General features: G+C 40.0%; 1 protein-coding gene across 18 annotated transcripts in view; it reads right to left on the reverse strand.

Annotated features, from left to right (window-relative positions):
* R3HDM2 (R3H domain containing 2) overlaps nucleotides 1–25,742 on the reverse strand; it is a 148,124-nt gene that overhangs the window by 40,352 nt on the left and 82,030 nt on the right. For 11 of the 18 annotated variants that reach the window (XM_068559703.1, XM_068559698.1, XM_068559699.1 and 8 more), the window contains 2 exons: nucleotides 4,265–4,464; nucleotides 1,565–1,588 (listed from right to left, as the gene is read on the reverse strand). In XM_068559703.1, coding sequence (XP_068415804.1) covers nucleotides 1,565–1,588; nucleotides 4,265–4,429 — 189 coding nt within the window. In that variant the 5' untranslated portion in view covers nucleotides 4,430–4,464. The remainder of the gene's footprint in view (nucleotides 1–1,564; nucleotides 1,589–4,264; nucleotides 4,465–25,742) is intronic. The other 7 variants (XM_068559693.1, XM_068559707.1, XM_068559706.1 and 4 more) reach the window with 1 other exon arrangement.

Here is a 25,742-nt window from a genome sequence, read left to right on the forward strand (position 1 = left end):
CTGGTTGGCCTATTTCACAGATTGATAAAAATTACTTTTGGATAAACCAGGGAATCCTCTCCTGATTAGGATGCTTCTGGAAATGTCACTACCATAGCACAATAGAGTGTTTTTTTCCCAAGCTTGCTAACAGGAGCCTATTTAGTCCATAGTGGGTGTGAAATATGGCTCCTAACCATCACTTAAAATAACACCTTTATAGGACAACACACTGAGAGTTCTAACTTGAGATACTCAAAAGACCTGTCCCTATGGCTGCAGAAATGGAATGAAGGCCCTTCTTGCCAATTGCCTACCTCCCTGAATATGAGAATTCTCCCAGTTCTAAGCTCCTGGTGGAGGCTCTTATAGCCTGTCTGGGTCATGGATATAAGATGGGACAGGATAAAAAGAAGGGAGCATGGAAGATGTGGATAAGACCTCCAGAGCAAAGGGAGGTAAGGCGAGCCAGTAAAGAGCAGGATAGAAGCTGAGGAAGGTGAAGAATGAGGGCCTGAGGTGGGATGAGGGAAAGAATGACTAATTAATGGATAAGGTTTCGAATAGCTGAGAAGTCAAAATGAGGACTTTCGGGAAGAGGTTGGGTGACACTTAGAGCTATGTGTGACACTTAGGGCTTCTAAGATGTTTGGAATGGAACTCACTGCCACTGGGGTGTGGAAAAAACTGAGGCTGGTGGCTGGAGGAGGGGAAACAGATGGAGGCAGAGTACCAGCATGGTCCTGGGTAGGTGAGGATTTCTTTCCTTTGTCCTCTTCACTAGTTACCAAACAACACTGCTACAATGCAAAATGGAGAACCAGAAAGGTGGATGGAAAAAGTGAGAAATGATGGTGAATCTGATCAGTGGCAAGATCTGTTATAATAAGGGAAGAACCATAGTCCAGGAATATGAAGCAGTATTTGCCACTATTTTTTTCAAATAAGTTATAACATACACACGACACAAACATTCAAGAGTTATAATGAAGGTATGCAGAATAGTAAGTCTCTTTTCACATCTGTCCCCCAGCTACCTGGATCCCTCCTAAAGGATCAACTAGTACTGAATTTCTTGTAATCTTTTACAAGAGATCTTTTATGCATCTATAAGATTATTGTACATGTGTACACACACTTTTTTTTAAACCAAATAGACGGATATTGTACACACTGCCCTAAACCTTACTTTTAAACTTTTTTTCAAGGATACCTCCATAGAAGAGATACTGTTTTTCTTAATGGCTACATAGTATTCCATTGTGTGGCCATACCATAACTTATTTTACCAGTCCCTTAAACTGCACCATTTAGGATGTTTCTGATCTTTGTTAGTATAAACAATGCTTCAATGACCGTATCGAGTATACCTACAAATATGGTATAGTCCATTCAAAAATCTTACAAAGTATTGCTAAATTGCCCTTCAAAGAAGTTATACCAATTTATAACCCTACAAACAATGTATAAATCTGCTTATTTCTCAGAATGCATAATTTTCATTAGTCAAACATATACTGAAAAGCCTAATATGTATCAGGCACCATGCTAACTACTGGAGGATACAGAGATAAAAGACACAAACCTTGTCAAAAAGGAACTCATAATCCTGTTGGAGAAGACAAATAGACAATTACAATACAGGACATTAAGTGCATTACAGAGGTACTCATGGAGTGCTACAGGAGCACAAGTGTCTAACTCAAACCTAGGAATTCACAAATTCATATGTTCACAAATATTGAGTGCCTGCAAGGAACTGTGCTGGGCCTTCGAGATACAATGATGAGCCTAAACTGACCTAGAGGAGGCCAGGGAAAGAATACCAAGGAGGGCATTCTAGGCAGAGAAAACATGTGTAAAAGCATGCTTTCTCCAAACTTTTCATGGGCCAGCGAATCAGTTAATGCTGGAGCATAGGATTCCAGAGGTGGATGATGGCAGGCAAGGGACTAGGTCACAATATGCCATGCTGACAAATCTGGGACTTAGCCTAGGGCAAGGAGACACACAGAAACTCTGGAGAGAATTAACACAATCAGATCTTTATTTCACAGCCATCTTTCTAAAGCAGTATGGTAGCTGAATCAGAGGGGATTACAAGTATAAAGGCAGAAAGCCTGGCTAGGTTATTTAAAGGACCCACCTAAGTTCAGTATGTGTTAAGTCAGGACTTGCCCATTCTAAACTGAATCTCAGAACCTGCCCTTTATAGCACTGTTTCCATGCCAAAGATGTTCTGAGTTCCAATTGCTGATTCCAAGAATATGTCTCACTCACACAGTACAAGTAATGAAAGTCCCCTTTCCTCAAACTTTCCAGCTCCAATTCGTAACAGGCACTCTCTTGACAGCGTCAGTAAGATTCTTGTGGAGACTTACCAGGTGTGAGTCGGGGGGAAGGTAAGAGAAAGAGCAGAATTTTTAGTGCTATTGAAAGGGAACACTGGTAAAGGGGAGAGGGCTTCTGAAGGGTGGCCAAGACTCTGTAAAAGGAGCAGGAGCTCCAGTAGATGGCAGCAGCAACTCCACCTGCTCTAGCAGCAACAAAAGGAGTCTGAGGGGAGGCAGGTTCCCCACCCAGCCTCCCACACAATCTATCTGTATATCCAGGTGAAGACATTCTTAAACCAAGTGAGTATCCATAAGGCATATAAAACCTATAGTCACCCTTTCTTTTCTGCCTATTCAAGAAGAACACACAACAGGAGTTCAGAACACCACTTAAAATTGTCTCCTGAGAATAGAGTAACTTGGACCAAAAAGTTCATTTAATTATTATCTTCCATGTAACACGACAGCACATAATTAAACATTCAACACTTATTTGTCCTGAGGATTTAAAATTCATTTTTGGGATCAGTGGAAGCTAGAAGTATAGCTGGAACAGGGGCGGACTGTCTCCATAAACTCTGGAAGGATGGGCTGGGAATGACAACTCACATGCAAAAGATAATGGAAAGAAAAGCAGCCATGACAGAGATCTGGCAAACTGTAAGAGGAAAAATAGTAGAAAAGCAGGCAGCTAGAGAACAAAATACTTCAGAGAGTTATCTGATTTTAATTCATCCCTTTGTTGTTGCTATCTTAATCTTTACGTAAGACAAGGCCTAGGTGAATTGGGTTGTCAAGAGAAATCATGCTTCAAGTTTCTAGACCCTCCAAAATGTTATTGCTAAACTAACTTACTACAATTAACAGTCTATCTCCTAAGCATATAATAAAGACCAGTCTCACCCCTGGGCAAGAAGGAAAGGATTTATATAATTTGGGCTTGGGCAACAGAGGAAACTAGTAGTGACCACAGGGAAGAGAACTGGAACAGGTAAGCTAGAGGAGGCCCAGAGGAAACTAGTAGTGACCACAGGGAAGAGAACTGGAACAGGTTAGCTAGAGGAGGCCCAGAGTCTGGCTGGGTACCAAAGAGGAGCCCTGGAAAAAGCTCAGCTGGCCATCTACTGCCATCATATCTGCACTGTAGTATGAATTCGGATGGAAAACAATAGGCAACCAAAGAATAAAATTCCTCTCACTCACATTTACCAAGTGGCAAGTTCAGAGACTATTTCTGACCAGAAAATGCTGACTGCTTTAACACAACCAGGATATGAATTTAACACTGTGTGTAAAGCCAGGCAGCTCTAGTTTTAAGAGTTTATTGTAGGGACTTCCCTGGTGGCGCAGCAGTTAAGAATCCGCCTGCCAATGCAGAGAACAAGGATTCGAGCCCTGGTCCGGGAAGATCCCACAGGCTGTGGGAGCAACTAAGCCCATGTGCTACAACTACTGAAGCCTGCGCACCTAGAGCCCGTGCTCTGCAACAAGAGAAGCCACTGCAATGAGAAGTCCGCACACCGCAACGAAGAGTAGCCTCTGCTCGCTGCAACTAGAGGAAGCCCATGCGCAGCAATGAAGACCCAACGCAGCCAAAAATAAAAAAAAAATTTTAATTAAAAATATGGTTTATTGTATAAGCCATATTATGACTTGTTAAATATGTGTTTGTATACAGTTTATTTTCTGATCGTTAAAAATATCAAAATGTAGCAAGAACCAGTGTTATTCAGGTCCTAATAGATTAGGGATTTCATTCTGCTTTCTTTAGACTTCTTTGTGGACTCTGACAAAAAGGGAAGGAGACATTTCTTGAGAGCTGAAGTTGGGTTTTTAGGGAGAACCAAACGTTTGTGTAAGTGACTGGCTTCCTATAGATTTCCAATGCCACCTCTAATGATGTTTCTATTTTGCTATAAAGAGTGCGCATATGATGCATTTCTAATTCTTACCTGTGTCTCCTGACGCAAACTGGTATCTTCACTCTCTTTCTCAATTTCTTCCTTGCTTGGAGTCTTAGATATAAACTTGTTTTTGTTTACAGATTCTTCCACCAGTTTTTTTTCCGATTCTTTCATTATTTCCAGGGTCTCTTGAGTAGTGTTACTGTTAGACATCTTCTTCAATAGAATACAGCAGCCTCTATGGACTCCTAAAAAAACATGAAATGCATTAAACAGGAGCTGTGTATCTAAACTTTGCATTAAACAGGAGCTGTGTGTCTAAACTTAACACACCTGCAAGACTTGTATTTCACACAGAAGCCTGAAATAGCCTTCCTGTAACCCAGTATAGGGTCCTATGATAAATGTTGCCCCTAGATTAATTTCATTTCTTTAAAAAAAAAAAAAAAGCTTTACTGAGGTAAAACTGACAGAAACTGCATATATTTAAAATGCACTAGGAATTCTCCGGCAGTCCAGTGGTTAGGACTCCCTTGGCGCTTTCACTGCCAAGGGCCCAGGTTCAACCCCTGGTCAGGGAACTAAGATCCTGCAAGCCACGCGGCATGGCCAAAAAAAAAAAAAAAAGTACAATTTGATGAATTAAGAAACACACATACACCTGTGAAACATCATCACAATCAAGATCGTGAGCACATTCATGACCTCCAAAAGTTTCCTCCTGCTCCTTTAAAAGCCCTTCCTCCCCTTTGCCACCACCCCCAGCCAACCACTGTCGCTACAGATCAGTCTCCATTTTCTAGAATTTTACATCATACAGTATATGGATTCTTTTACTCAGCATAATTATTTTGAGATTCACCAGAATTCAGTTCTAAAGCAATGTAGTATAAGTCTCCTTGGCACTTTATTTGCCCTCCCTTGTTCCCTACAGAAATGTGCTTACATCTTCAGCTTGAGCATTCCACAGAGTTAACTCACTAGACTCTCTCCAGAAAGAAGATATAAAGCTCTATTCAGTACCAGAGAGGATCACTCTCCTTTCCCAAGGAGAACTTCCACAGCTGCCACAAACCACAACACTGTTACCAACTTCAAGTATCTCCTCCATCAAAAAGCAGCAAAATCAGACAATGTTTATAGAATCTTAAATTCTTTCCTTTATCTTAAGCAAGCTGAAAAGGCAAGAAGAGAGTTTTGTAGTCATCTGTCCTTCAGAAAGACTGGGTCTCTCCCTGGAGGAAGAGAATCTTTGCTTTGCTATTCACTATTTGGGTTCAGTCACTTTACTGCCTCCCAAAGATGCAGAGATTTGTAGTGCAGGGGTGGTAGCTCTTTATCACTTGCTATCGCTACCTGGGAAATCCTGTAGTGAGGTCAACACAGTAATCCAAGCACCCACTCAGTAACAGAAATTGATGCTCTATACAGAGATTCATGTCCTCAACAACTGTTAAAGTCAAAAATGTTTAGCTCCAACAATGGTTTATAATAGAGGTTTCTCCTTCATGGATTACTGACTGTACTTGAATCCTAAATATTTCTTTCTTTTCTTTAAAAAGATAAGACTGGAAACCTTCCCAGATATCCTGTTTATTCCATGTGACTCTAGAAACCAAGCTAAACAAACAGCAATGCTTCAAGAAAATTGTCATGCTAGACAATTTTTCCTCCTTCTAATCAGTTTCACGGATAAGACCCAGAAGGCTCTTAAGAAGCATGGGTAACCTCATCCTGGCGTAAGTTAGTCTGCAAAGATTATTGCTTTGTTCACCTTTTGGTGGCTACTGAGCAGCTGCCTGAAGACTTAGTTTAAAAGGCCAGAGAGTCATTCATACAATCATAGTCATACAGCTGAATTTAAATTCTTTTTATTTATTTATTGATTGATTGATTGGCTGTGTTGGGTCTTCGTTGCTGCGCACAGGGTTTCTCTAGTTGCAGCGAGCGGGGGCTACTCTTCATTGCAGTGCACGGGCTTCTCATTGCGGTGGCTTCTCTTGTTGCGGAGCACGGGCTCTAGATGCACAGGCTTCAGTAGCTGCAGCACGCAGGCTCAGTAGTTGTGGCATGAGGGCCCTAGAGCACGCGGGCTTCAGCCGTTGCAGCACATGGCCTCAGTAGTTGCAGCAGGCGGGCCCTAGGGCATGTGGGCTTCAGTAGTTGTGGCATGCAGGCTCAGTAGTTGTGGCGCACGGGCTCTAGAGCACAGGCTCAGTAGTTGTGGCACATGGGCTTAGTTGCTCCACGACATGTGGGATCTTCCCGGGCCAGGGATTGAACCCGTGTCCCCTGCATTGGCGGGTGGATTCTTAACCACTGCGCCACCAGGGAAGTCACATACAGCTGAATTTAAAGATCAGAAATAGGGACTTCCCTGGTGGCGCAGTGGTTAAGAATCCACCTGCCAATACAAGGGACACGGGTTCGAACCGTGGGGTCCAGGAAGATCCCACATGCCGGGGAGCAGCTATGCCCATGCGCCACAACTACTGAGCCTGCGCTCTAGGACCCGCGTACCGCAACTGCTGAGCCCGCATGCTGCAACTACTGAAGCACGTGCACCTAGAGCCCGTGCACCGCAACGAAGAGTAGCCCCCGCTCACCGCAACTAGAGAAAGCCCGCACACAGCAATGAAGACCCAATGCAGCCAAAAATAAATAAGTAAACAAACAAACAAATAATAAAATAAAGATGAGAAATACTGGAAGAAACTGGCTACAACAGAAAATGGCTGATATTTTATTTTTTAATTAATTGATTCAGGACCTGGAGGCTTCTATAAAAAAAGTTACAACCTACAGAGCTTACGTTTTTTATTTTTATTTTAATATTATTATTTTTAAATTTATTTTTGGCTGCGTCGGGTCTTCATTGCTGCACGTGGGCTTTCTCTAGTTGCGGCAAGCAGGGGCTACTCTTCGTTGTGGTGCATGGGCTTCTCATTGCAGTGGCTTCTCTTGTGGAGCACGGGCTCTAGGCATGTGGGCTTCAGTGGTTGCAGCATGCGGGCTCAGCAGTTGCAGTACGCAGGTCCTAGAGTGCGCGGGCTTCAGTAGTTGTGGCACATGGGCTCAGTTGCAGCACGCGGGCTCAGCAGTTGTGGCTTGCGGGCCCTAAAGCACAGGCTCGTAGTTGTGGCGCATGGGCTTAGTTGCTCTGCAGCATGTGGGATCTTCCCGGACCAGGGGTTGAACCCGTGTCCCCTGCACTGGCAGGCGGATTCTTAACCACTGCGCCACCAGGGAAGTCCCTACAGAGCTTACGGATCATTGGCTGTACGTGGGAACTGCATATACACATATATTTGTTTTTTTCTCCCATGGGTAAATCAAGGCTCCATTCTCTTCAGTTTGAAATACAGTAAAACTCAGCACACGCCTTCTCTATATCTCTTAGCTGGGAAACATCAATAAAGATCAGAATTGGAAGGGTTCTTAGATACAGCCTCATGCAATCTTCCCCATCCTCCCCAAAGAAGAGTCCCTTTGTGTAAGTTCCTGAGAGGAACTTTCTTTCTCCTAGAAAACTCCTGGGACAGGATCAACTCACTATTTCATAAACAGTCTTAACTGTTATATAGTTTCTCCCTATAAAAAGCTATGAACTGTTTCAATCTTGCTCCTAAATCTGCCTTGGAGTCAAACAAAATTAAGTTTACTTCTTTTACCACATGATAGATCTTCAATATTTTTCTTTTTCAGGCTTAAATAACCTTAAACAGATTACTCTGTCAGAAAGAAAAGGTGAGAGGTGGGGAATGGGGGAATTGGATAAAGGTGGTCAAAAGGTACAAACTTCCGGTTATAAGATAAGTAAGTACTGGAGAGGTAATGTACAACCTGATGACTATAGTTAATTGTATGGTATATTTAAAAGTTGCTAAGAGAGTACATCCTAAAAGTTCTCATAAGAAAATAAAATTTTTTTTTGGCCTGAAATTTTCTTTAATTGAATTTTAAAAATTCATACAACATAAAGTTAACCATTTTAAAGTGAACAATTCAGTGCATTTAGTACATTCACAGTGTTGTGTAACCATCACCTCTATCTAGTCCCAGTACATTTTCATCACCCCAGAAGGAAACCTTCTATGAGGAAACGGATGTTAACTAAACTTATTGTGGTAATCATTTCATAGTACATGTATGTTAAGTCATTAAGCAGTATACCTTAAACTTATACAGAGCTATATATCAATTATATCTCAATAAAACTGGGGAAAAAAAAGGTGGTGATAGGGACAAATATAAAGCAGCTGGTTGTTTCTTTTTCCAGGATGGGCCTCAATTACCAAATAGGTATATTTGTCAATCAGAATGATAACTTTGCAGCTCCTCTTTACATATAAGGCAGAAAAGGCTCAATCATCTGGACACCTCGACTAACTTCACGGTGTCCAAGCACTGTTACTCAGTCAAAGCACTAATGAAAAAACCCAACTAAACCAAAAAAACGGTCTTTCATAATAGCCACCTGTGGAACATGGTCACGCATTCCAACTTAAGTTGTAGGGAGCCACATGGTTTTCTTTGTTCACTGGGAAACAGGAAAACTTGAACTTCAGATTCTTTAAGACGTCCATAAAACAGTGATTAATGCAACCACTTTTAACAATTTTGACAGTCATTTCCACTGAGACTACTGGCCTCTTAAAGAGGTGTGTAAAACAAAGCAATTCCTTTTTTAAAACTTAATTAATAAATTAATTAATTTTTTGGCTGCGTTGGGTCTTCGTTGCTCCGTGCGGGCTTTCTCTAGTTGTGGCGAGTGGGGGCTACTCTTCGTTGTAGTGTATGTGCTTCTCATTGTGGTGGCTTCTCTCATTGCGGAGCACAGGCTCTAGACGCGCGGGCTTCAGTAGTTGTGGCACACGGGCTCAGTAGCTGTGGCTCGTGGCCTCTAGAGCGCAGGCTCAGTAGTTGTGGCACACGGGCTTAGTTGCTCTGCACCATGTAGGAGCTCTTCCCAGACTAGGGATCGAACCTGTGTCCCCTGCATTGGCAGACAGATTCTTAACCACTGCACCACCAGGGAAGTCCCCAAAGTAACTTGTACTCTGAGGAAAAAGGAAGCAGCAGAGAAAGGGTACGGTAGACACTATACTGGCTACCTATCCAAATCTCCCCTTTCTCCCACACTCAGTCTAGCCCAGATTTCCTTTTGGTGTTTGCCTTCCTCTGAGGACACATGATCAGGGAAGGTAATCCTATCCCCAAGCCCTAGGAGGTGGATCTTTCTTCTTTTTTTAATTTTATTTGGCTGTGTTGGGTCTTAGTTGCGGCATGTGGGATCTTCGTTGCGGCACACGGAATCTTTTGTTGCACTGGCGGGCTCTTCATTGTGGCACGCAGGCTTCTCTCTAGTTGTGGCACTCAGGCTCTAGAGCATGCGGGCTCAGTAGTTGCAGTGAGCGGGCTCTCCAGTTGCGGCGTGCCAGCTCCAAAGTGCACGGGCTCAGTAGTTGTGGCATGCAGGCTCTCTAGTTGTGGCGTGCAGGCTCCAGAGCACACGGGCTCAGTAGTTGCGGCAGGCGGGCTTAGTTGCCCTATGGCATGTGGGATCTTAGTTCCCCAACCAGGGATTGAACCTGCGTTCCCTGCATTGGAAGGTGGATTCTTAACCACTGGACCACAGGGAAGTCCCTAGAAGGTGGATCTTAATTAGCTAGACTAATCGTGGTAATTCTGTTTCCTTTTTGTGTCTGGGTTAGGAAGGGACAAGTGACTCAACCATCACCAGTGAGACATGAGAGGATTTTGCTAGGTGGGTGGCTTTAAAGAAAGGCTTCCCACTGTATTAAAAAAGAAAAAAAAGCCACTAGAAAAATGGCTATCTTCTGCTGAAGGTTTGTCTTTTATGCAGATGATGCCTGGACTGCAACAACCTGCCAACACATGGAGAAGGGTGGATCAGAGAGAATAAGACAGTAATGAGGAGTCAGAGTTTTAACTCTAGAGTTAAGATCCATCAGAAGATACACCAAGCTCAAAACTGTATTTCTTGAGCTGAGGGTCTCTTTTGTTCTCCAAAATAACCTTTAACTACAGCCATTTCCATAATCCTATGCAGAAGGCTCTCCTTTCTCTTGGGGCATAAGGATTTCTGGAAATAATTTTTTCTGGGCCAAAACGAAAGCAAAAGTTGCAGCCAAGGGACAAGATAATTTATTAGCAGGAAAAAAAAAGAAACAAAGAAAAAGCTTTAAAGAGGAAGAATAAAGCCAGTAGACAAGGGTCAAAAGGCAGAGAAGTAATTTCCACTGTGGATGGCTTACTCAATGGAGAAAGGAACTATTTCATATATCACTTGACTAGAACAAAGCAAGACATTAAGCTCCCAGGAGAGCCTAGGTGTGTGCTTCTCTGCAACCTATCAGTGTACGTTGTACATTTCACCCAGGCAAATAGCACAATTTTAAGGCAGGGTGTCTCCTGAGGACACTCAGTGGCTCAAGCTGCACAGAGGGGACTGTCAGAAGTCAAGGGCAAGGATAGGGAGTGAGGAAATAGGATGATACAGGGGAAGATGATTGGGAGCCAAGATTTGGCAATTTTTTCAGGAAGAATACTGCATATTCCCCATAAATTTTTTGACTGCTGAGGTAAGTACCTTCCAGAGCACAGTGAGATTATATATCCTTCCATCAACTCTATAAAAAACCTTCTAGGCATTGTGCCAAAAAGAATATATTATATAGGGGACACTCAGAGAAAGAAGTGCAGTTTCATTTTCTCCCTTTTAATCCATGGCCAAGTAGAGAGAATTCAAGAAAGAACAAAATAGCTATAGGCTAAAAATTCTGACATACCCTGTGGCAAAATCCCTGTAAATTTTCCAGTCCTTTTCTCATTTATATATCAAGAATAAATTACTCCCAGTTGATACTCATACTGAAAAAATATTTAAAATCTAGGGGTTCAGGAGAATGTATAAACAAATTATGGTATATTCATATAATAGAATACTATTCAACAATTTAAAAAATGAACTTTTGGTGTTTGCTTTCCTCTGAGGACACATGATCAGGGAAGGTGACCCTATCCCTGGACCCTAGAAGGTGGATCAATCGTGGTAATTCTTTTTTGTGACTCGTTTGAGAAGAAGCAAGTGATTCAATCATCACCCGTGAGACATGAGGGGACATTGCTGGGTGTTTACTGACATACTCAAAAACATGGATGGATCTCAAAACTATATAGTAAGTAGAAGAAAGTGGATCTCCTTCCCCAAAAATACATACTATGTAAGTCCATTTTTATGAAATTTAAGAACAGGCAAAACTATCCTACAGTGGTTTAAATCAGAAAGGTTTGGGGGTAAAATACTGATTGGGAAGAGACATAAGGGATTCTTTAGGAGTGATGGAAATATTCCATCTTGTTAGAGGTAGTGGTTACATGGGTGTATATAACTGTCAAAACTTACTAACTGAATGCTTAAGATTTATGCATTTTATGGTATGTTATTTAAACACACAAAGCGAAAAACATGCCCTTAGTAGTCAAAACACTGGGGACAAAACATTCATAGGGTTAAAATGGTAGGTTAAAAACAAAACAAAACTGTCTAGATGCTCATGATGGCTAGCCTATTTATACACTCTTTGACATTGGAGTTAGGAGAAAAGGAAAAACCATTAATGTTTATTGAGTGCAATTATGAAGTTGGTGCTTTATGCACTTCCACTCATACAGCCAAGAGTAGTTAAGGAATTTGCCCAAGGTCTGGTGACCTTGGGCAAATTCCTTAACTACTGTCATACTAAATGACAGAATCAGACCCAAACTCTAGTGCTGATGCCAAAGTCTACATTCTTTCTATGACTTTGATTATTGTTTCTATACATTACTTTAATCATAACAAAACTCTTTGCTAGGGCATTTCTAAGATGAAGAAACCAAAGCTCAGAGGAATTAAATAACTTTCCCAAGATACGAGGGGCAAAGGCAAGATTCCAGCCTGTGTCTGATCCCAAAGCCAAAGTTCTAGGTATCCCAAGGTAGACATTCAGGAGTATTCTGGGATGTGAAGTAAGGTATGGGAGGAGTGCCTAGATGCAAGGCCTCTCTTCAGAGAGTGTCAGTGGGGGACATATTTGGGGGCTTGTAAACTCTCCCATCTTTCCCCTCAATCTGGGTCACCTCTCATGACTTAAAATTTTTTATAGTTTATAGAAAATATCTTATTTGATCTTCTCAAGGTATAAAATATCACCATTTTATTTATAAATGAAATACATTGTTCAGGGCCATACAGTCTGTATAAGAAGCCAGAATTCAAACCCAGGTCTTCTTGATTCCAAAATCCCACGTTCTTTTCACTACAGTGCCCAAAGGATGAAAAACAAAAACAGTATGATAACTGCATACCTGAAAAGGAAAACTGGTTCAACCGCCCTTGGGAGAAGGACAAGAAAGAAGGCCCTACTGAGTTATGAGGGATATGGGTCCAACACTCCCTTCTCTTCAGAGAGAGAAAGCAGAATGTGAGGGAGTAGAGTATAAAGTACTTATGGAACACGTAAAGCTAGTTATGTGACAGTCACCAAGTCCTTTAAGGATTTCAGAAGTCAAATGTCATAGGTTTCACTAGTACTAGGCCAATAAAAATAACAACAACAATAATAACAATTATGCCAATTTTCTAAATCAGGGAAGCATGAGAAAATCATTCTGCTCTATAAATGCAAAAGGATTCACTGGTGTGTAAGGGAGGCCACAGGAGTTGGCTGATGTCCAGAGCAATTCCTTAGGCAAAGTAAACAGAGAAACAAGATTAAAATGTTCTGGACATGTACTTTGTTCAATATCTGTGATGGTTGTACTTGCCCTGAAATGAGAACTACAGGTGCTTTGATCGAAGGACTGAAGTGTTAGTTGGGCTTCGTTTCAGTTTCTAACGGCTTCTCTACATTCTTGGCCCAAAATGCCCATTTTACTTCCTTGAGCGAAACAGAACAAATCATATTTCCTCCTCTTCAGACAAAAAGCAGCAGTGCTCAAACAATGAAGAACCTCTGCTGCTTCTATTTTATTTAGCTTTATCATAGTAATGCCACTATGTAGAAAACATCACAGAATCTTAGGGATGGAAAAGACCGTGAAAGTTCATACTGTCCTTTCCCACACCCTGGCAAAACTGCTCCTAACTAAACCCAGACAAGACATTTTGGGAAAGAAAAAAAAAAAAATCACAATTTATCTACTGTTCATGGCATTTCAAGATGCCTTCTATTGCTTAACTTAAACACCATGCAACTAAGTCTGTATTGCCCTACTGTGATGAACTTAGAGATCAATGTTACCGCCTATTAGGTGGAGAGGACACCTAAGCCAACAGTTTAGTATTAAAAGACTCTTTCAAAATCTAAAATTGAATGTGAGGGGCTTCCCTGGTGGCACACTGGTTAAGAATCCGCCTGCCAATGCAGGGGACACAGGTTTGAGCCCTGGTGCGGAAAGATCCCACATGCTGCAGAGCAACTAAGCCCGTGCACCACAACTACTGAGCCTGTGCTCTACAGCCCGCGAGCCGCAACTACTGAGCCCATGTGCCACAACTACTGAAGCCCGTGCACCTAGAACCCGTGCTCCGCAACAAGAGAAGCCACCACAATGAGAAGCCCGCACACCACAACAAAGAGTAGCCTCTGCTCTCAGCAACTAGAGAAAACTCACGTGCAGCAGCGGAGACCCAATGCAGCCAAAAATTAAATAAATGAATAAATAAATAAATTTTAAAAATAAATAAATAAAATAAAATAAAATTGAATTGAGTTTGGCCAGAGAAATAAGATAAGAACAATCTAATTTCACATGAAGGAACTGGAAAACTTTAAGAATCATTACTCCTTAAGCCTCTGCTGCGAAGGAGAGCCTGCTATTTATTCCCCAATAGCCAATCACCTCTTCCTCAACACAACTACTGATTTAAAAACAAAATTTTTTAAAAATTTATTTTATTTATCCTTGGCTGCATTGGGTCTTAGTTGTGGCACGCTGGATCTTCATTGAAGCATGCGGGATCTTTCCTTGCGGCACGTGGGCTTCTGTCTAGTTGCAGCGTGTGGGTTTTCTCTTCTCTAGTTGTGGTGTGCAGGCTCCAGAGCACGTGGGCTGTGTAGTTTGCGGCATGCAGGCTCTCTAGTTGAGACACGCAAGCTCAGTAGTTGTGGCGCGTGGGCTTAGTTGCCCCGCGGCATGTGGGATCTTAGTTTCCTGACCAGGGATCGAATCTGCGTCCCTTGCATTGTAAGGCGGATTCTTTACCACTGGACCACTAGGGAAGTCCCCAACTACTGATTTTTAGTTGGGCACATGGCTGCCTATAAAAATGCTACACATATCCCAACCTCCATTATAGCTAAAAATGAGTGTGTGACTAGGTTCTAGTCCATGGGATGTAAGTAGAAAGAAGTATTGTTATAGGTTGGATTGTGTCCCCTCAAAATTCATATGTTGAAGCCCTAACACCACACAACCCCGACCCCCCACCCCCGCCCAATACCTCAGAACCTGACTGTATTTGGAGATAGGGCCTTTAAAGAGGTGATTAAATTAAAACAAGGCCTAATCTGGCTGGTATTCTTATAAGAGGAAATTGAGACACACAAAGAGACACCAGAGATGTGTAGGCACAGAGAAAAGACCATGTGAGGACACAGTAAAAAGGAGGCCATTTGAATATCCAGAAGAGAGACTTCAGGAAAATCCAAATCCGCTGACATCTTGATCTTGAGACTTCTAGCCTCCAGAACTGTGAGAAAATAAATTTCTGTTGTTTACGCCATCCAGTTTATGGTATTTTGTTACAGCGGCCCTAGGAAACTAATACAAGTAGTAAATACAACTTCTATGAAGTATCCTTAATGGAAGTGAATGGCCCTTCTTTACTCATCCCTAATTCTTGCTGGCTTGAAAGTAGAAGTAAAAGGCTGGCACTTCAGCAGCCATCTGAGACTGTGAGGTGATAGTAGGATGGAAAACCATAGACAGTGGGGCAACAGAAGAAACCTGAGTCCTTGACTAGACCAACCCTGGACTGGACTGGCTCCCTCTGGATTTCCTGAATGTGACAGAAAAATACACTTCTGTCTTGTTTAAGATACTATTTAAGTTTTGCTGTAATATATATTCACAGCACACACACACTCAAAATAATAATAATGATGAAAATAACAGTACACAATTAGTCAATTCCTATAAGCAAGGAATCCTGTAGCAACAACCTGGAGCTTATACGTACTTGGGAGGGAAGAGGTAAAATAAGGGAAATTTGGTACTTTTACAGAGGCTATAAAAGCATCACCCTCGTGCTCCAATACTACCTCTGCTGCAAGGAAAAGGCTGAGCATCATTAAAGGGTGAGTTAGGGGCAGCACCCATCAAAATAAAGAACATTCAATCTCTAGAGTATAAAGGGCAGTAAGCATGTTATAGTGGATACGTTTATGGACTTTGTAGTTTGACATAATTTGGCTATAATACTAATGTTTCTACAACTTATTAACCATGTAACTAAGCCTCAGCCTCCTTATCTGTAAGATTAGACATGATACGTATCTCATAGAGTCATTGGAAAATCACATAGCAAATGTAATGTGCCTACACACAGTATGCTCAAGTAAATGTTAGTTCCTCCTAATCCTATTCTACAGTAAGAAGGTAAAGAAAGATATTTGAGAGACCCCTCTTCCTGGCTGTTCAGTGGTACTGTTTTTCTCTTATGAACAAACATATTTCCACTTGGAATTGGCACCTTTTATACACCCATTTCCCAATCAGTATTGAACCCACATTATTCTGCATAGGTGAGATCCCTGCCTATTTTAATGAGAATTAGAATTCTTATCTTTTTTCTTACTTGCAGTCTTTTACTGCCTATTTACCACTTACTGTACTTGGTTTCCTACTTTGCTTGATACTTCGGTATTTTAAGAATTGTTTTTAAAAGTCGATTTAGGTAAATGCTTCTTTCAAAAGGAAGAGCTCCAATGTTCGATATAGCTGTAAGCATACACCTAAGGCAAGAGATGGATCAATGAAGAGTGGCTGGTTCCTTCAGACATGTTACTCATGATGTTTAAAGAACACACAACATTTGATGGCTCAGATCCTAAAGAGGCCTCACTTATAGAAAGTTTATCATTGATCACTCTATTGTGTGTACAGGGCTAGACATTTTACAAGTAGATATCACCATTCTCTTTATAGAAGAGTAAACTGAAGACCAAAATGATCAAGGAGCAAATCCTGTTGACTCTAACTTCAAAATATAACCAAAATCTGATGACTTTCTACATTTCCACTGCTACCACCCTGGTCCAAGCCACCATCTCTCTTGGCTGATAGCCTTCTAACTGGTCTCCTGATTCCAATCTTGCTCCCCTACAGTATTTTCTAAACATAGCAACCAGAGTAATTGTGTAAAAACAGTTTCAGATCATGTTATAGCTTTGCTCAAAACTCTCCAATGGATCCCCATCTCACTCAGAGCAAAACCTGAGTTCTTAAAATGACCTACAAGACCTTAAATAATCTGACCACTAATTTGCCCTCTGATCCCATCTCTTACTATTTCTCCAATATATGCAGTTTCAATCACATTGGCTCCTCCTTGTGCCCTAAACCCACTTTATAGTGATTGCTTTTACTGCTCCTTCCTTCTGCCTGGAATGGTCTTCCCCCAGATAACAGCATGGCTTGCTTACTCAGTCTTTTCAGGTCTTTACTCAGATGCCATCTCAGGGAGCCTTTTTCTGGTCAAAATAACTAAAATTACAAAACCCCAAACACTTCCTATCCTACTTTTCTAAGGTCTCCCCCACAAAAAGTTAGCCAGATATCAAACAGACTTTTTGCTCCTCTTTGCTTAACAGATAAATCTGAAGTTTGGTTTTATTCCTCTGAGACAGAAAGCGATGGTATAATGAGAAGTTCGCATCTCACTCATAGAGACTTGAATAGTTCAAAAGAGGGGAACAAACTCATGGATCTCTTGAAGTCTCTTTCAATCCTTCAAATCTATAAATAGCCAAGCATGGAAACACTGGAGGAGAGGAGAACAAGACCCACCATAACTTCTCAAGTATCCCTGACATAAAATGTAAGAAGAAAAATACAATACTCTTGACTTCTTTCATTTACAAGATCTAGAGGGGGTATTTTCTTTGTATGAATGAATCATTCTCAGTCTCTAAAGCAATAAGGTACAGGAGAAGATACATGCCATCATCTGCTATGACAAGGAACTAACGCTGAGCTAAGTGAAATCTCCCAGACGTATGTCAATAAATATGAACAAGCTAGAGAAGTGAAGATGGAGAATACAGAAGCTACTCCCAGCTAATCCTCTAACTCCAGACCAAATAGTGTGCAAATATAACATTTACAAGGACTACCATATCAGAGTGGAAGAGAAAAGGAAAAACAAGTAAGAAAAAAGCTGCCAATTTCTGACTCAGCTCTAAAGCTACCAAAATAAGCAAGGCAGCTTCAGATATCAAGACAAATCTCCTCTGGTCTAGAGGCCAGGGTTTGACTTAGACTTGGCATAAGCCCAATTGACTGCAGCAGCAACTCAATTCACAGACAGGTGATAGGTATTTCCCACCATATCTTTTCCCAATCAAATCAAAGTAAGAAGCTATGTATTATTACATTGTTTACATTAAGCAGCAAATTTTGAAAAATAAGAGAAAACCACCTTATACCATTCTTGAAACATTTTATTTACAGCTTTATATACAGTTATGGTATTAATGTCATATATCACTGACTAAATGAATTCTGCAAGGTTAAATGATGATGTGTTTATGTTCTAACTGCTCATTGGCCCCCAGGTCAGCCAATCTGATCCAGGACTCCATGGCAACAGGCTCTATCACTAAGAGCTACAAGATGATATTCCCCTTGCCTCCTCCTCTTTTTTTTTTTTTTTTTTAATAAAACACTTTCCACAGAAACTGCTGCAAATATTATCAAAGAATAGTCTCTACAGACAAGTAAGCAATGCTGCCATTCTGATATACTAAAAATGAATAGTAGGGGGAAAGAGTGAATAGCAATGACAATGAATCTATGCAAATAACAAAGGATCCTCCAAACTCCAGAAATCTTCCCTTGTTTAATTTCAAAAGAGAAATTCAGGAATCCTTGTACTGTGAAAAACCATCACTAGGATGAATTGTGGGATTAGTATAAGTAAAGTGCTGCCCAGCTGAAATCCCAATATTGAAGCTTCCCATGCTATAGTATATGGAAAAAGCTAAACGTTTTAAGACTGCTAACCTTTGTAAGTTTCCCATAACTTTCTTTGAAATGTTAAAATCATCATCAAAACTCACAGATTTCAGGCTCTTATTTTCCATATTCTCAAATCAAAGTCAGCTCATACAGTTCCTGTAATTCTATGATATCAGTCCTCTTTTCTACACTCCCCTCCCCCATCACGCTCCACTGTGCTTAGAGAAAAAACTGCTATGTCCAAATGAGGAAATACGGTAGTGTCCCCCCCACCCCCAATTCTGCAGCTTTGCTTTCCTTGGTTTCAGTTACCCACAGTCAAGTGAAGTCCAAAAATACTGAATGGAAAATTCCAGAAATAATTCATAAGCGCTGTTCTGAATAGCATGACGAAATCTTGTGCCATCCCACTCAGTCCCGCCCAAGACCGGCATCATTCCTTTGTCCCTCTGTATCCCACCTGTCAGTTACTTAGTAGCCTTCTCAGTTATCAGATCGACTGTCATGGTATCAAAAGTGCTAGTGTTCAAGTAAGCCTTATTTTACTTAATAACGGCCCCAAAGCACAAGTAGTGATGCTGGCAATTTGGATACGCCAAAGAGAAGCCATAAAGTGCTTCCTTTAGGTGAAAAGGTGAAAGTTCTCAACTTAATAAGGAAAGAAAAAAAATCATATGCTGAGGTTGCTAAGAATGAATCTTCTGTGAAATTGTGAAAAAGAAAAAATAAATCTGTGCTAATTTTGCGGTCACACCTCAAACTGTAAAAGTTATGGCCACAGTGCATGGTTAGTGCTTAGTTAAGATGGAAAAGGTATTAAATTCGTACAATAAGATATTCTGAGAGAGACCATATTCACAAAACTTTCATTAGTATATTGTTATAATTGTTCTATTTTATTATTGTTGTTGTTAATCTCTTACTGTGCCTAATTTATAAATTAAACTTTGTCATAGGTATGTATGCATAGGAAAAAGTATAGTATATACAGGACTTGGTACTATCCAGGTTTCAGGCATCCACTGGGGGTCTTGGAACATATCCCCCATGGACAGGGAAGAGCTACTGTAATACCTTTGCTCTTCACATTCAATTCCCAATTCCTTCTCCCTCAGCTACAGATCTCCTTGAAGCAAAGAGGATTCAAGATAATTATAAACTAGATGAGGAGACTAGACCAAAAAGTCCATCCTTCTCCTCAGTGGTGCTCATTAACATTCTAAAATCCACCTGATGTATTACAAGGTATTCCCCTTTCCTTGCATGCTTTTTGCAAATAATTGATATAATATCTCTGGCTGTAACAAGCAACTTTGGTCCCCATCTCCTGGTATACGGTAGTAAGTGAATGCTGAGAAGTAGACAGAATCTGAGGTGTCAGGGTCATAATTAGCTTGGAAACTGCACATTTTCATCTGGCTCACACTGTTGTGTTTTTTGTTTTAACAGTGGTAAAATACATATAACATAAAAATTATCATTTCAATAATTTTTAAGTGTAAATTTCTATAGTATTAAGTACATTCACATTATTTTGCATTCTGGAAGAGAAAATGGTCTCAGGCACAAAAGCCATGGTGTTAAGAGACTATAGTCACTTTTGTCTATGACTACTTACTAAACATGTATTTATTGTACAAGTCACATATTAAGAACTATAGTGATTATGAAGAATAAACTGTCAAATATTAAAAACATTTGACACGGGGGGAAGGCTGGGAGGAAGGGATAGTTAGGGAGTTTGGGATCGACATGTACACACTGCTATATTTAAAATGGATAACCAACGAGGACCTACTGTATAGCACAGGGAACTCTGCTCAATGTTATGTGGCAGACTGGATGGGAGGGGAGTTTGGGGGAGAATGGATACATGTATATGTATGGCTGAGTCCCTGTGCTGTGCACCTGAAACTATCACAACATTGTAAATCGGCTATACTCCAATATAAAATAAAAAGTTAAAAAAAAGAATATCTGACACTACTGCTCAGTAAAAATAGCCACTGACGTGTATTTCCAGTATGTTTTTCGCATGTTGAAAGTATTGATAGTTTCTTACATGCACATCTCAGTTCCCAAGCAAGTCCAAAGTAGAGGGAAATCTACATTTCTTTTTTATCAGCACTGAGTTCCAAGGGGCCCATATGGTTAGACTAACTTGAGAAGGAACAGAAATTCCTAGAACAAAGAAAATCTTTTCTGTTATACTGTTTCAAATTTCCCAAGAATTCTTAAGGAGGCAACCCAGAAAGGGGGATAAAAGCAACTTACAGTGGGAGTCATAAATTATATCAAAGCTAGGGACTTCCCTGGTGGCACAGTGGTTAAGAATCCGCCTGCCAATACAGATGACAGGGGTTCGATCCGTGGTCCGGGAAGATCCCACATGCCACGGAGCAACTAAGCCCACGCGCCACAACAACTGAGTCTCCACTCTAGAGCCCGTGAGCCACAATTACTGAAGCCCCTATGCCTAGAGCCTGTGCTCTGCAACAAGAGAAGCCACCACAATGAGAAGCCTGCGCACCACAACGAAGAGTAGCCCCTGCTCGCCACAACTAGAGAAAGCCCATGTGCAGCAATGAAGACCCAATGCAGCCAAAAATAAATAAATAAATTTTAAAAATAAAAACTAAATTATATCAAAGCTAAAAAAATTTTTTAAGTCACTGCAGAAAATCACTACTAGGCCCTCTCTACATCAGTTTCCTTTATACCTTCATAAGACAACACAAAACATTTCACTCTGGTCCTACAACTTTTTATTTTTTTAATATCCTGGGCCAGTACATACAGAAGAACAACATATTTATCGACCTCGGAAAGACAAAAAGCTGCATGAATAGTATACTATCTCAGTGATGTTGCCTCCCAATATGAAAGGGCTCTGATCATAGGAGGCGATCTTCCTCAGTACACAGAAGCTATCATTTATTAAGCATTTACTGTGATCCAAACACTATGCTTAGGAATTTATATGTCATCACATTTGTTTTCACTTTAACACATTCTGAAATTTTACTTTCACATACTAACAGAAAGGCTTTTATGATTAGAGAAGTACTATAGGCTTCTTTATACTTATAGAAAACACACACAAGTAGAAGTAGAAAAGAAAAATTACCCATACTCTGTAACTCAGAGATAACTGCTATTAATAACACCAATGTTCTGAGATATGTTTTTCTAAACTTTGCTTCCATATTCGAATGGAAATTGTATCCATTTGGATGTTTCCATACCTAATAATTTTTATGTAATTTACATTATACAGAACATTTTTATACCATGCTTTTTTCTATTACTAGAACTGTGACCATTTTCCCCGTTAATTACTTCTACCAAAGTCATTTTAATAACTATCTAATATTCTACTACATATATGTACCACTATTTATTTAACCATTTCCCTCTTACTGGATATTCAGGAAGCTGTTAATTTTTATAATAAAATAATGCTGTAATGAGTATCTTTGTACCTAAATCTTTATTCACATTTCTCATCAACTCCCTAGAATAAATATGTTCAAGAGTTTCGGAGATAAAAGATTTCCCCCTTAGTTCACTCCAGAAGCAAGGTCAGTTGCATTATCTAATCATAGTGTTTCTCAACGTTCCCCCAGCAACACATAATGTCCACTTAGCACATCCCTTGGCAGTGCCTGCCTAGACTTTAAGGACATTCACCTGGGTAGTCCTTCTTTTTATTTTTCTTCAATTTATGCTCTCCTTTTTAATAATATTAACTCTCTTTCCCCATATATTCCACTGGAAAAGATATGTAACCAGTACTCCTTAAAACTCACTGGCTTAAGAAAATTAATAGGGAGGAAAGAATAAAACTTTACACAGAAAGGTATTTTCTTCACTATAAATGTTACACACATTACTAGCTCTTGTCAGTGTACCTTTGTAGTTTAGACAGCAATCCAAAAGGCGAAGCCTCAAAAACCACAAAAGAGTAACACTCTAAGTCTTTAATATGAAATTAAAAGAAGGTAAAAGGGCATGGACATATTGGATATTTTAACATTTTTGATTTGATATTTGGTCCATTTAAGATCCTAGATTTTTTTAACACGGGAAAGGAAACAGTCACCTAAGTCCAGGAAGTGCAGAGAGTCCCATACAGGATTAACCCAAGGAGAGACATGTCAAGACACATAGTAATCAAACTGACAAAAATTAAAGAGCCTAGATTTTTTAAGCTAGTTGATTTAAGGAGTCTTGATACATAGGACTTCATATAAACCTTATACTCTCATAAATATATGGAGAAAGAACACCACCACATCAACGTACATAGAGAAAAGCAGAGGACACAAAGTTTCAGAGGTAGACACCAAAGGCAAGTGTCCTAAGATTTTAAAGTAGATCAGAACCAATGGAAGAAAGTAAAAAACAAAAACAAACAAACAAACAACAAAAAAACCAGTCATCATCTACAGAAGTCAAAAGATCAATGATGGCCAAAGAAAGAAAAACAGAGCTGTTAATCTGAGGGAAGGTGTTTGCAATGTGGCCTATGAGCATCAAATTAGAAAAGATACTTCCTAAGAGGATCAAGAGTGTCAATTTTAAGCTTAAATATTTAGATTATACTTATATTCATTTTAAACATGCAACATCCTACATGGCTTGAAAATCTCTTCTGGCTTCCTCAAAAATTACAGGTGATCTGAAGATACAAATGGTATATTCCTGTTTAATTTCTAAATATTAATAATAGCTAATGCTAAGTAAGCCTTTAAGATGACCAGGAACTATCTTAAAGGCTTTACATGTATTAACTCTTTTAATCCTCAAAACAATCCTAGGAGGTGGATACTATTATTATCTTCATTTCACACATTTTACATATGAAGAAATGGAGAGGTTAAGTAATTTGTCCAAGGTCACAGAACCAGCAATTGGCATAGCTAGGATTTGAACTCAGGCAGCCAAAATCCAGAGTCCAAGCATTTATTAGCTACTATATGTGCTTTTCCAAAAAAGAAGCTCCTGAACAGGCTATAAATCAGTGAGTGTAGGTGGGCTAGGAGAGGAGCACTTTGGAGAGAAGTACTTATGGTAACTTTTAGGCACAGAAATAGTCCCTATCAATTTTGCCAGAAAGTTCTTCCAACATATATCACATTTTTAATTATCCCAAACAAGGTGATGCTAAACATTTTTTGCAAAAGCAGTCCTTGATCTTTTCTTTTTCCTTTTAAAAAAAAAAAAGTGCAAAAAAGGAAGGATAAAAAGAAACAAATCTTACTTCTCCAACATCTTTCAACAGCTTTTCTTTCCTTGACCTTTTCTAAAACCTTGATGGTTAGAAAATAAAGATTAAAAAAGGTACTTTCAGCTGAAACAAAAAGACCTCTTAATAATTTTTCCATTGCTAATGACTGAAACATTTAAGAAGACTTTAGGTCTATCCCACCCACTCCCAAATGGAAGGAATACCAAGTTAACAAAACCGTCATCTTTTAACTTCACAGCAGTTTTCTTCCCCCTCAAAGGCTATTCCTGTCCTCGCTGCAGATGGGGAACTGCTCCCGGTGACGTCAGAGCAGTCTCCCAGCAACAATTAATGAGGGTTGTCCACGACAGGGGTTTCCTGAAAAGCTAGCAAGAAATTATCCACATATCTGCAGCAATACTGAGATGCAAGGATGCAGTAGAATTTCTATTAACCCTTATAGCCCTGGTTTCTGGCAACCTTCTAAATAGGTTATTCTTCCAGAATGCTCTTGGTTTACCCTAAGATTGTCTTTCTTTTTCTTCCCCCTCCTTCTCCCCAAATAAAACTAGAATTTTGTTAGTTTGAAATATTTATGGCTGTAATAAATATTAACTGAACTACCATAACAATAGGACTGCATAATGTAAGCTAAAAAACAGACATTACTCTTTTCACTTAACACAGAGAACTCAGAATAAATGAGAGCACAGAACAGAAAAGAGTATCAGGACAGAAAGTAAACCAGCAAGTTCTTAAAGGCACTTTTCAACATATGTTATCCAAACACATCCACAGGCAAACCTAAAATATTCCTAGGCTCTAGTCTACTGAATTTTTCACACTGGCCTCTGCAGGTAGTCCTCCAGAGATCAGATTATTAATGTGGAGTTGCATAAAAAGGAACTGGAAGCCCAAACTCTTACTCCAAAAAAGGTAAGTTAGGTCCACACCTAAGAGTATAACAATTTCTTCCTAAGCTTTACTTTAGCTTCATACATTCAAAAATGAGGGTTTCACTCTAACTACAGTGGCAAGGAATTTTATATAGCTACCTATTTTTGAGGTCTGAGAAACAGCGTACAAACTGCCTGCTCAGGACCAGTGCAAATAAGGTAGAAAAATTCCAAATTCCAAAACCCAACCTAGAATTACTCATGTTTGCTAGGTTCCAGAAACCTGCTTACGAGCTCTTTTTCATTCCATATTTACAAAAAGCAATTAAGTAAAATTCATTAGCAGCAGGACATACAGGGTTAATTCAGGCACTCTGCTTCAGCAATCCTGACTTTGGCCTCAGCCTATTCAAAAAGGAAACAAACAAAAGAGCATCCCTATCATTAACAACATCCCACTTTGGCTTCAGCTCTGTTCAACGGTACCCAGTTAGGCATAGATGGGAGAACGCACCACTTCGGATGGATTTTTCTTCTTCCTTCTCTCTGTCCCCTCCCTCTCAGAAGAAGAAGACTGCAAACAAAATCACTACGTCACTGGAGGCAGAGGGAATCCCATCTCTGCACTCTTTAGAAACCAAGGCCAGCAAACAAAAACAAACCAATTATAAGAAACAAACAAGTAATCCAAAATAAGAAGCAGTAAACCCACAGGAAATTCTTATGACAACCTCAACGTCAAAAGGCATGTTTCAGTAAAAAGGCTGAATAAATTCCTCCTAAGATGTTCATAATCAAAAAAGCTTCCTAGACACAGCAAAGGTGACATGTTTCTTCTCAACACATTTAAAGACTAGGGGACAGTTATGTAAAGACATAGGACAGAGAAACATATTCACCAACTGGGTGTGGATAGCTGTGGAATGACACAGTGAAGGATATTTATAGGGGATTCCCTGCTTCCTGCAATGTGTGTCAACAGCATCACCAAAAAGAATAGAAATCACCACTATTCTTACAACCTAAATCTGAATGAAGCATCACTTGAAATAGCCATAGAAGAGGTAGAAAAAGACTAGAGTAAAAGTTCTAGCACACCTAATTTTAAAAATATTTTAAAGATAAAAAACAAAAATGCCTACAAAATCCTCAC

Source organism: Eschrichtius robustus, chromosome 13, assembly GCF_028021215.1.
Source record: "Eschrichtius robustus isolate mEscRob2 chromosome 13, mEscRob2.pri, whole genome shotgun sequence".
In the NCBI taxonomy this organism is placed as follows: domain Eukaryota; kingdom Metazoa; phylum Chordata; class Mammalia; order Artiodactyla; family Eschrichtiidae; genus Eschrichtius; species Eschrichtius robustus.